This window comes from Pelophylax lessonae, assembly GCF_965119305.1.
Source record: "Pelophylax lessonae genome assembly, chromosome: 4".
In the NCBI taxonomy this organism is placed as follows: Eukaryota; Metazoa; Chordata; class Amphibia; order Anura; family Ranidae; genus Pelophylax; species Pelophylax lessonae.
Window position 1 is genome coordinate 260,711,165 of NC_138771.1, and position 12,406 is coordinate 260,723,570.

A 12,406-nucleotide genomic window follows, 5' to 3' on the forward strand; every position below is an offset into this window, starting at 1 on the left:
TATCCAGTATGATATTTTTCTCTATTGAGATCTGATGTTTTCAAAGTGCTACTTTAATTTTTTTGAGCAGTGTATAATCTTCAGTAAATTTCGTCAGAGGGAACAAATGTTTTTGCTCCGACTTGCTTTTTCTTTCCTTACTTCCTCCTCGGTGCTACAGAGACTTGCGTAAGTATTCGGCCCCCTTGAACTTTGCGACCTTTTGCCACATTTCAGGCTTCAAACATAAAGATATAAAACTGTAATTTTTTGTGAAGAATCAACAAGTGGGACACAATCATGAAGTGGAACGAAATTTATTGGATATTTCAAACTTTGTTAACAAATAAAAAACTGAAAAATTGGGCGTGCAAAATTATTCAGCCCCTTTACTTTCAGTGCAGCAAACTCTCTCCAGAAGTTCAGTGAGGATCTCTGAATGATCCAATGTTGACCTAAATGACGAATGATGATAAATAGAATCCACCTGTGTGTAATCAAGTCTCCGTATACATGAACCTGCAATGCGATAGTCTCAGAGGTCCGTTTAAAGCGCAGAGAGCATCATGAAGAACAAGGAACACACCAGGCAGGTCCGAGATACTGTTGTGGAGAAGTTTAAAGCCGGATTTGGATACAAAAAGATTTCCCAAGCTTTAAACATCCCAAGGAGCACTGTGCAAGCGATAATATTGAAATGGAAGGAATATCAGACCACTGCAAATCTACGAAGACCTGGCCGTCCCTCTAAACTTTCAGCTCATACAAGGAGAAGACTGATCAGAGATGCAGCCAAGAGGCCCATGATCACTCTGGATGAACTGCAAAGATCTACAGCTGAGGTGGGAGACTCTGTCCATAGGACAACAATCAGTCGTATACTTCAGAAATCTGGCCTTTATGGAAGAGTGGCAAGAAGAAAGCCATTTCTTAAAGATATCCATAAAAAGTGTAGTTTAAAGTTTGCCACAAGCCACCTGGGAGACACATGAAACATGTGGAAAAAGGTGCTCTGGTCAGATGAAAAGAAAATCGAACTTTTTGGCAACAATGCAAAACGTTGTTTGGCGTAAAAGCAACACAGCTCATCACCCTGAACACACCATCCCCACTGTCAAACATGGTGGTGGCAGCATCATGGTTTGGGCAATTGATTAGAAGATGGATGGAGCCAAATACAGGACCTTTCTGGAAGAAAACCTGATGGAGTCTGCAAAAGACCTGAGACTGGGATGGAGATTTGTCTTCCAACAAGACAATGATCCACAACATAAAAGCAAAATCTACAATGGAATGGTTCACAAATAAACATATCCAGGTGTTAGAATGGCCAAGTCAAAGTCCAGACCTGAATCCAATCGAGAATCTGTGGAAAGAACTGAAAACTGCTGTTCACAAACGCTCTCCATCCAACCTCACTGAGCTCGAGCTGTTTTGCAAGTAGGAATGGGCAAAAATTTCAGTCTCTCGATGTGCAAAACTGATAGAGACATACCCCAAGTGACTTACAGCTGTAATCGCAGCAAAAGGTGGAGCTACAAAGTATTAACTTGAGGGGGCTGAATAATTTTGCACGCCCAAATTTTCAGTTTTTTATTTGTTAAAGTTTGAAAAATCCAATAAATTTCGTTCCACTTCATGATTGTGTCCCACTTGTTGTTGATTCTTCACAAAAAATGACAGTTTTATATCTTTATGTTTGAAGCCTGAAATGTGGCAAAAGGTTGCAAAGTTCAAGGGGGCCGAATACTTTCGCAAGGCACTGTATAGCCTGTTGAAAGGTAAAATAACAAACCCACATTTTTCTGCAATATTCACCTTTAATCTAGAGATTTCCTCCATGGTACTTTTTTCTGCTGCTAGATGTCCTTAGTCTAAAAGCCAGCAACATTCAATATGCCTTCTCTCAGCCGAGGTCATTTGGTCCCACAATTAGCCTGTGACTGGACAGTGAAAGAAAAAGCAGTGCAGTGATGAGCTTATCTGATTGGCTCCTTGCATTGCTTCTTCTTTTCACACTCCAGCCCCGCAAGAGGCTGATATCAGGTTAAATTCATGTACTTAACACTTCTTGCATGTGAAAAGTACATGCGATTATGTAATAACAATTACGGCGATTAATTCATGTGTATCTTTTATATCTGCCTAGAGTTCATCTTTAATGCAAATTAACTTTTCTCATGAGTGTTACTGTTGAGAAGACAACTTGCTAAACATTTTCTAAATAGTCTGAAAAGATTATCACGTGCTTCATCAGTTATGTGCTCGAATACTCATAACTATTGTGTGCCTAAAGGCTTACTTCACCAATATCTACTTTTCACAGTACCTGACATTTCACTCTATTATAAACCATATATATGCGTTCAATCAAGGTTCCTTATATTAGAAAAAAGTCATAGCAACGACTAGCTACAAATGCCAGCTATGGGCATGTTAAAGATCAGTTTATTGCAAAGTACCAAACTGCATGTAAAAGGTTCAATTGATATAATTACACTTGAAATTCATTTCATATTTACAGATTTCACTATACAATTAATACACTGATTTAGTCATGTGCACATCGCAACTAATAGTCATGCATTTGCGGGCTGACCTTAACAAAATTCATAATTTGCAGGAAATGGCTGTGTATATCTGGCTTAATCAGCTCAGAGGGAAAAAAAAACCATTGCCAGAAAGAATATATAAGTTATAATTAGTGAATGACTGTATGTGTAATGAATAGTTCTCATACTGACTAATGTGATCAGTAATAATGAATTTTGAAATTAGCTTTACAAAAATAGCATAGTGGAAAATGCACTGCAAAAAAACCCCCAAATGAGTATATTATTCAGCAATCAAAAGGTATTTTAATTTAAGAATCATGTCTATTTATGGTCTGAAAAACTGCAGCATGACCAGCTTCTTTAAAAAGGAATTAACACTTACACACAGAAATAATAGTCATTTCAGTTACAAGGTTATATTCTTTTAAGAAAATCAATAGTACAGACCTTCAAATAAAAATATGGTGATAAACAAAGTTTAACAATATCATTTTGAATTTGATACAGTCCACAGCAACAATGACTAATGGGCTTTTGTTAGTTTGACTTTTTTTTTTTCAATCATGTGTTCGAGAGACACCTGTGCGTTTTAGTCCTGTAATGTCACAATGACCTCCCGGGGGTTCAACAGTACTTGACTGTACACAGGTTTTATTATACACTATCTTAAGCAGGGAGCCCAGTAAATGCTGCCTAATCAATACCCTTTAATTACAATTTATTTAGGCCTTAAGTATAAAAGAACCAGGTCTTCTGACCCCAGCGTTCAAGGCACACAACACTTGCTAACTGCAAACATATAAAGGGTCACATTGGACTTCTTTCAAATAATTTCCTCTGCTCTGTTCTGCTGCGGTCTCTGAATTCTGTAGGGGAGCTTCACTTCTAATTATGCAGTTGTCACATGATATTGTGACAGTCACACATGGGTGCTGTAGAGATGCGAATTCCGCCTTTAGAAAATAAGCAAGTATTTTAATGAGAAAGTAGTTCACCTATGTACCCCTGTTGGTATTAACAGGGTTCTTTTCAATGCTATTTTCACAGTTTATGTTGCTGGCCACGACATATTTAAACATAGGCTTTTACTGTGTTAAAATGGGTATAGAACTCTTTATTACAAAATAAGTAGGTAAACCATCATAGGTGATGCTGTATGGACATTTTAGGCTGCTGTGCTTTTCCTCCTAGTACAGTGTGACACTATGTGGATAACATGTCATATTGTAAGACAGTGCTTTTTTCTTTGTCATACAAGAGGGATTATGCTAAGAAGATTCCTGTAGCATGATCACAGTGTAATTGCTCTTTTGTAACAACAAAAGCATATTCTTTCAAATCCACATCAACAGAGCATTAGCAAAGAATCTATGTTCACAAAAATATTTTTATAAAGGATAAATGGAATAGCATTTATAGCCTGACAGATAAGACCCAATGAAAGTTGAAAAGTAATCATGGCAGAAAAGCTTGGGCTAATGAAAATTTAAGTGTGAGGATTTGAAATTTGGCCAAAACTACTGCTATTCACTGCTGACAGTGCAGACACTAGCCAACACAACGGTCCACAAGGATTTGACTGTTTTTTGTGTATGCTCATGGACGGAATCACCCACTTTAGTTACCACTTGCTCTTTATTAGGAGATTGAAATATCCCTGTTAGTTTTTCCAGTTATTTTATATTATTAAAAACAGAGCAGGAAGAGTGAGATTGTTCTAGTCAAAGCAAAGATGAAATGTGCAGCTAACGATGTAGAGTTGGAACATCTTACTGCTGGAGGCATACACTCAATCTACTGGCATCTACTGGCTTGGGTGAGCAATATTAGAAGCTGGCCTCATCTGCACTGAACAGATACCAAAGCAGGGATAGAAAAGGGATCCTTTGATTCTGACTATTCTAATATGAATGGTCAGAAAACCAGTCTGCATCAATATTTTCTGGCTAGCAAAATGAACGCACCATGAAGCACTACATAGAACGAATATAACAGCATACAGAAAAATGGACGTATTTATACTTTTATTTGGCAAAAACCACTGTGCATGAGGTGCCTTCCATACCTGAGTGCAATCTACATGGTAAGCTCTTCTTCTAAGCATCCTAAAATGCAAACTGGGCACTTCAGCAGCCAACAGAGAGGCAGCCACAATACATTGTGAAGCCAGAAGTGAGTGTACCCCCAGCTCCAACTCGCAGTCTATGTCAAGGAATGCTTACTACTGACCTCTGTCTCATCTGTTGCTGATCTCTGCTATACTGTACATATTATATAATTTGCTGTCCCATTCTTTAGGTTGCACTGTACATATTTATTGAATGTTATCTCATTGTATATAGTATGCTCTATGCCCCTTCCACTCTATGGGTGGTTATATGCAAGCGGACTGTCTGTTTGTTTACACCCGACTGCCATCCAATCCGATCCGCCAGACGGATGGCGAACGGATCCCCATCTGTCTGTTTTTAGCGGATAAAATCAGATTGGATGTAGGCGGGTGACACATGTCCATTGATACCCGCTGCTCCATTGAGAAGACTGGAGGGTCAGATCGGGTCCACCTGAACAACGGACCAGTCTGCCTGTGTAAAAGGGCCCTTAGGTTTTATAACGCAACTTATTATCATACCGGGCTCATGTTAATTTACTCTTCCAATATTTTTTTTTGCCAATTTAAGGAACTGATGCACATAAATTCTTGGTTTATCAATCATATTTCTTATCTTGACCAGTTAGAACTGCATTTTTGAGCCACAGTGTTTCATAGCATATATTAACAGGCCACTTTATGGTAGAAAAAGAAAATAGATAAGCAGATTTGAAAAAAATAAGCAGATTTGAAAAAAAAAAAAAAATTAAATGTCCTGCTAAACCTTGTCACTTTGGATTCCATTTGTGCAAGTGCTAAAAGAAAAATAGTTCATATATCTAAATGAAAACATTGGATTCATTAGTATTTTGTGGTTATTTAAACCTAATAGATAGAAGAAACATTTCCAGTTCACCAGGTCATCTGTATCTCACTAGTGAAAGGTGATGGAATGATAGTGGTGGATAGTCTATTTTGGTTCAGCTTTAACTACAAAAATAATTAAGTTAGATCCTTTGTTTTTAAAAGTTTTAATTCAAAGACACTGCTGTAGACAAAATGAGTTTTCCAAAGTCTCCGAAATTAACACCACATAATAAATCAAGTGTCCTTGTCAAGTTATTGTAGACACGGTGTCTTGAGAGGAGCTTTTTTACCAGGCAGAAGTTGGTGTGTGAACACTGTTTGGCAGAGCTTTCAGGTTTGAATTACGGTACTTCTTGTCCCATTTGAGGGGTGTACAGGCACAGAGCTATTCTGAGACGGTGACATTTGGTAATGCTTCTTGACAATGCAATCCTCAGCTGTGTCATGCGACAGTGGTGCAGCATTGTTGTTAAGTCCAAGAACTTCGCAAACCGCTGGAGGCAAATCCTAAGCAACAGAAAGCACAGATCTGCTGAGCTAATTGTTTTAGATGTGTTATATTTAAAACATGAGTCTAAAGCAAAGTTCTAAAGCATGCAGATCCCTTTCCTAGTAGGATGACTGTCCCAAAACCAGCTGCTTAAAATGAAGTCTGCAAAGGCTGCTCCAATATTTTTATCCTCACAGATTAATTTACCTAATCGATTTCAATCTACAAGATTATGATTATTTCTCTCTCTCTATAAAAAAGAGGCACAGCTGCTGCACTGCAAAGAAGCACTGATCAGAAAAACTGCAGAAAAGCTATGATTCTATGAATCAGAAGTGGTATAGGCAAATCTCTCACTGTCACTTGCTGCATGATACCCCTTGCTGGCTTAGCAGCAACCTAAAAACTTTTAAAGCCTTTTTTGTAATTTTCGGTGGAAATCGTTGCTGCCTATAATCAACCATCCAATTCAGCAATTCTGCTGATTCACAATACACACTGTAGCTCCTAACTGTCCCTTAAATGTACTTAGTTCCTCCTCAGCTGTCCCTCTTATGGTCTGATGGAGAACCTGTAGAAAAACAAACCATTTAGCCCCCCATAACGCTACTCTAAGCCAATTCATCCAACGTCTCACCTACTGCATTTGTTATTTAAAAAAAAAAACAGTACAAAAGAGAAACTTAAGTTAATAAAAGAAAAGCTCTTGTGGTTTAAAGAATAGGATACCCCAATATTTCATATCCCTGATATGTATCTGTTGTACATTTACCTTATTTCAAAAAGTGTTGTGTTTTCTGTGCATTGCTCCCCTGCATGAAATATCTGGTGGTCCTGCTAGGTCCCCTGCTTCAAACTGACTACTCTAGAAATGGAAGCACATCCATCCCAGTGTTGTCAAGTTTTCTAGCTGTGCTGGGAAAACAGTCTGCCTGTCCTCCAACGATCAGACTTGTGCTGACACGCCCCCCTGCACAGCCATTCAGTGGGGATATCAATGTACTGATATCCCCCCCCCCCAGCCCCCTATGTAGCTGAGAACCTAGGTTATTTGGGCAATTATAAAAAAAAAGTGGTATTTAAAACCTATTTTAAAATGAATGGATTGTTTTACAAGGTAAAGGTTCACATATACTTTACCCAGTCCGTGTAAGGGGGCTGGGGGGGAGGTGGGTGTCCTTACAACAAATGTTTAGGCCTAGTACACACTATTAGAAAATTGGACGAAATATCTATATTCGGAACGATTCTTTGATTTTCTGTTCATTAGTACCCTGCTTTAGAGAACCGATATGGACTCTAACTTTCCAAAAAGGGACATGGTGGAAAAATGTTCTCATTAGTTATAATGTCCAATTTTCATCTAATTAGTTCAGTATACACGTTTGGAAACAAAGTATGACCACAGACTAGACATAGACCAAAGTGCATACATGGGAATTTGACCTCTGTCACTCAAGACTTTTTGTACCATTTTAGGCATTCTTATTTTCAATATGAGATGAAAACATGGAAAAAGTTGACTGTTTGTCCAATTTTCTAGCAATGTGTACTAGGCTTTACACCATACGACAACAGGGTGTATTTTGGGCTCTGAATTCCTAAGCATATGGTGTCAGTCCTGCCTACTTTATTTTTAAAGGATTACAAAGGACACAGACCTCTCATAATTTCCTCCCTCCCCTCCTCATTCCCATAACTCTCCCTTGTGCATAAGAAAAGTATCAGATTTCTGCCAAAATCAACAGGTATTTTTGCACTCTCTAACAGATATGACAAAACACTTTTAATAGTAAATTTAGCAGACCAAGAGGGAGCAAATCAGAGCAGTTCATTGTTGTGGTGTAGGCACACTTTAAATGTATAGAAGTATAGCACACAAATAATATCTTTGTCTAATGAGCTCCTTTTAGCTTTTCTTTGCTATCACAGACTATGCTTAATTTTTTCAGACATGCCAATTGTAATAAGCAGTTGTTCAGGCAAAGGGAATGTGGGAAATCTCTAAAGAAGCAGCTGGAGTCTACTGCAGATAAATAAGTGATAGCGATTAGCCAACAGGGTGCAAGAGGCATACATTCTCTCTGCACAGCGTTCAGTCTTCTTGTGTGCTTGGATTATTCCCTGTGTAGATCAGTGGATGTTGCATAAAACAGTGACACACTGCCTGTTGATAGCCCTTACTAAAGGTATATATTCTTCAGGATAAAATGCTTCTAACTGGTAAACCCAGTTCATTTGTTATTGCTAAAGCTGAACTCTAGGCTGATATGAGAAGGCAATAATGAATTCAAATATTTATTCATTATAAAATCATTAAACATAGCACTACATACTACTAGTATACAGTATATGCCTGAATATGTTTTGATTATAGCATTCTGTAATATCCTACACAGCAGCAGGGGCAACAATAGGAGCCAATTGGGGCTCAATTATTTTGCACTGTCCAACACTGTGCACATGTTTAAAGGGCCGAAGAACAGAATGGCCTCATCAATTTGCTGCTACAATTTCAATGTCCAATCATAAACTGAGCAGTATCTGGACCTGCTTAAATGCAGTTGTCTGCAGGGGGGTCCACATCTTGACAGTGATGTCTTATAGGTGTGACTGGATTACAAAGTAGCAAATACTTTGATATATTGTACACTGTATTTAGCAGCTTACCTGAGGTCCAGCTATAAACATGAATTCAATGTTTATTTGGGCCACAAAATGCATCCAGCAGCAATCATTAAAGGTAATCGCTGACTGTGCAAATGGCCGCCAATAGCTGTGGCTGCCCCGCAACCTGTCATTATAGTGAACAGGGCTGGTGGCTGCACCTAGCCGCTCACAGACGCTCCAGGAATCTAAAAAAATATGCCCCTACAATTTGCATCAGCCTTATTTACTGGTGTGAATGTAGCCTTAATAAAATATGACTGCATATTTTAAATATTAAGCTGGTTGTGATCCAAAAAATGCAGTTAACAGGTTCACCATCAGTTTAATACTACATATTAAAGCATACATTTTAACAAAGGTTCTAAAATAATCCCATTTTATGGTTAACTCCGTGGAAAAACGTGTTGGAGTATTCTCATTATCTTTTACAATGTCATAAAATCATAATTTTAACCTTTAGTTAAAAACTAAAAAAAAAAAAAAAAAAAACTGCCCTGAGGCTCTACAGAATAAAAACTTTCTTGTTCCTGTAAAATGAGATTGTAATACATTGAAAGCGATAAAAGGTCATGCACAAGACTTTGTAATACCTTGCATTTCATCATCTGCAAAGAGATTGCTTCCGCTTTACACAGAACATCATTAATTTCCAGCTTCATGGAAAGTTCATTGATATGCTAAAATACAAAACATAAACTCAGTGGCTGTAGACACAACACATTTTAGCATACATATGATGTTCAAATACATTTAAGACTGCCTGATGTGTCCACACTGAAGCGGGAGAGGTTAGTAGATCAGAATGTAGGCTTTACATGTCATCAGGTGTATAGGGGAATATAGCTCCAAAGCATAGGGGAATAAAGTAACCATAGCAAGCGGCTGTTGGTACAGTTCATGGCTTCATATTATCACCTATCAAGGAGTAAAAAAAAAAAAAAAAAAAAAAAAAAAAAAAAAGATGTATCTCATTGTGTATTTTTACATTAAAGCCCTATTTTTAGAGCCGTTTATAAGATTGTTTTAAACTTCTCCTCTCTTCTTACCCCTTTAACTGTCCCTTAGCCACGATGGCAGGCTTCAGGTGTGTGGGTGCCCAATTTGCCCGCCACGACCTATGAAGCCTCGCCAGAGTCTCCAGTTTGTGTGAGCTCCTGTTTAGAACTACAACCTTACATGCAGCCCTTCCCAGCACAGGCAGATTGAAAAAGAAGACGAGCTAAAGGCATGCCTCTCCTCCTCCTCCTCAACAGCAGTGATTGACAGTGGCTTCCGAGTCAGTGTGGCTTTGGCTCTGTGTCGCTTTTAGAAACAGTTGCACATTGGTCAGTAGTTCTAATTAGGGGTGCACATGAACTGGAGACTCCGGTCAGGCTCCATAAACTTTGGCATGCATCCACATAACTTAAGTCAGCCAGTGTGACCAGGACACAGTAAACAGAATAAGAAAAAATACTTTTTTTTTTTTTGTACACATTATTGCATCACCATACAAGTTAATAAAATAAGCATCTCATTTAAAATAGCTTTAAAAGAGAAGTCTGGGGTTGGAAAAAAAAAAAACATTTATACCAACCTAGGTGGATGTAGCATTGACCCAAAACTGCATCTGCCCCCACCGCCTCTGAAAACCACTGATCGCTCAGTTTTGCCCTTTACTCTCTGCTCTAACCCCTCCAGTGCTCACTGGAGTGCTGGGCTGTGGAGGGGGTGGGAGTGGCTGGCTCATTGTCCCAGCGGCTTGCTGAGAGACTGAGCCAGCTGCCAGTCAAGGCATCTGAGTGGAGCCTGACCGGATCGATCCAGCACCTGGACCGGCTAAAAGGCATCAGCAAAACGGCAAACTTTAGCGTGCTGAAGGCTGAAAACTAACTGCACTGCTGTGATCCATAACTTTGGCTTTACTTCTCATTTAATGTTACTTTAGGTTGGGCAAATGTCATCTATTTACCCACAGGCATTATTTTATATTTTTTGCTGCACGTTTAGGCAGATTCATCCCATACACTAAATTTGTATTAAGTGTATGATGAACATGTTTTGACTTGGGGCTGCAAACTTGAAATATAATTTTAATTTTTTTTTTTTTTTCCTTTTCAAAAGGAAGAAGAAAATCAGAGTAAAGTTCACTTGTTTATCCCCAAGTCAGCACTAGGTTTTCTTTTAAACCTTTTATGTTTTTAAAAAATACAGCATGTTAGTTTGCAACTCATTCTGCTTTTTTTACTAAAGCATACAGTGGAAAGCCAATAGATTTTCTTCCAGTATTTGCTTGAGTTGTCGTTTTTTAATTCTGTGCAATGGCAAGCATATGGCAATCAAGGTGGATTGAAAATTTAATGCAGACTGATTAAAACTGCAAGCCCTGAATAAAAAAAAAAGGTTTAGACTGAGCAAAGTAAAGTAATGTTAAAAAACAGTAACAAGCATGCAGTTTATTTCAGTCTTTTTTCCTGTTTTTTATTTTTTATAATGGAGCATAAATGCCCCTTGCCCGTATGCCGTTAGTCTACATTAGGAGGACCATTTATAAAGCAGTGAATCTGACTTTCACCAAACATTCTCCGGTGGGGACACAATCACCGTCATTTAAAACACACGTACATAGAAGATTCACTTGTAAAGAATGTCCGCTCAGTGTCAGATTGCCTACTTCATAAATTAGCTCCTTAGAATCAATAGAGCACAGGGAACACGTCTGGCATAAACCTTATTCTAGATGGCGGTTTGCTAACTTATTACAAGACGAAGGACAGTGAAAGGTTGTAAGGCACTGTAATTGCTAGGTTTTTTTTTGCTTGACTGCAAACAGTATGCTAAAGTGCATTTACCAAAAAAACTGACTTCAAGGCTCAGAATCTTTTTTCATCTATACAGACCAGTCAAACGTATTCTTTCACTATGTAACCTACAATAACAACCATGGTCTGACTGGCTACTTAGGATAACAGACCTTTATCCATTTCAGTTTTATTCATGGAGCTCAAATATAGTAATCTCTATAGACACATCTATATGGATTTACTAAAATGAGAACTGGTGATCAGTGCTAATCTCCACGCATGCTGGCAAATCACTTTGCTTTGAAGCTGCCAATTTCTTATTCAGACCATCACATATTAATGTCAAAGTCAGGCCAAGCACATTTTAGATGCCAGGTATTCTACAAACCATACTACTGAAATTTAGAAACTCCTTTAGCGAGTTCCCTAGAAATCCCATACTCACGGTTACAGGGAGAACTAAAGGACTTAATCGATAGGTTGGCAACACTCCCCTCATGTCAAAGTGATCAATGACAGCAGTATAACAGTTTCAACTGTACATCAAAAGTAACAAATGGCCTGATATAAGAACTAATCCGTATGTGCAGCAACCCATAGTAACCAATCAGGATTTACTCAGACCAGTACAAGATGGATTAACATTGGTTGGTATGGATTATTGCACTTAGGAATTATTATTAAAGAATAAGAACACTTTATAAAACAAAAGTGTGGTAAAAAATAAAAGATAGTTTTTAAAGTCCCAAGTCTAATAAATGTATTATTTTGATACCCAAGTTGTTAACAAATCCATAATATACCTTTAAAATTTCATTAAAGCCATAGTTCTGCTCCATTATTTGCTTTTTCTCCGACTCCAATATAGCACAACAAATGAGCAGATGGAAGTTCTGACAGGGTAAACCTGTCCATATTACCTAAAAAATTGTAGAAACAATTCAGAAACTTTTTCTTTGCTATGAGTAAT

General features: G+C 38.1%; 1 protein-coding gene across 1 annotated transcript in view; it reads right to left on the minus strand.

Annotated features, from left to right (window-relative positions):
- Positions 1-5,645: 5,645 nt before the first annotated feature.
- TBC1D15 (TBC1 domain family member 15) overlaps positions 5,646-12,406 on the minus strand; it is a 135,398-nt gene continuing 128,637 nt past the window's right edge. The window contains exons 15-17 of the mRNA XM_082253108.1: positions 12,240-12,356; positions 9,244-9,330; positions 5,646-6,000 (exon numbers count right to left, since the gene is read on the minus strand). Coding sequence (XP_082109234.1) covers positions 5,824-6,000; positions 9,244-9,330; positions 12,240-12,356 — 381 coding nt within the window. The 3' untranslated portion in view covers positions 5,646-5,823. The remainder of the gene's footprint in view (positions 6,001-9,243; positions 9,331-12,239; positions 12,357-12,406) is intronic.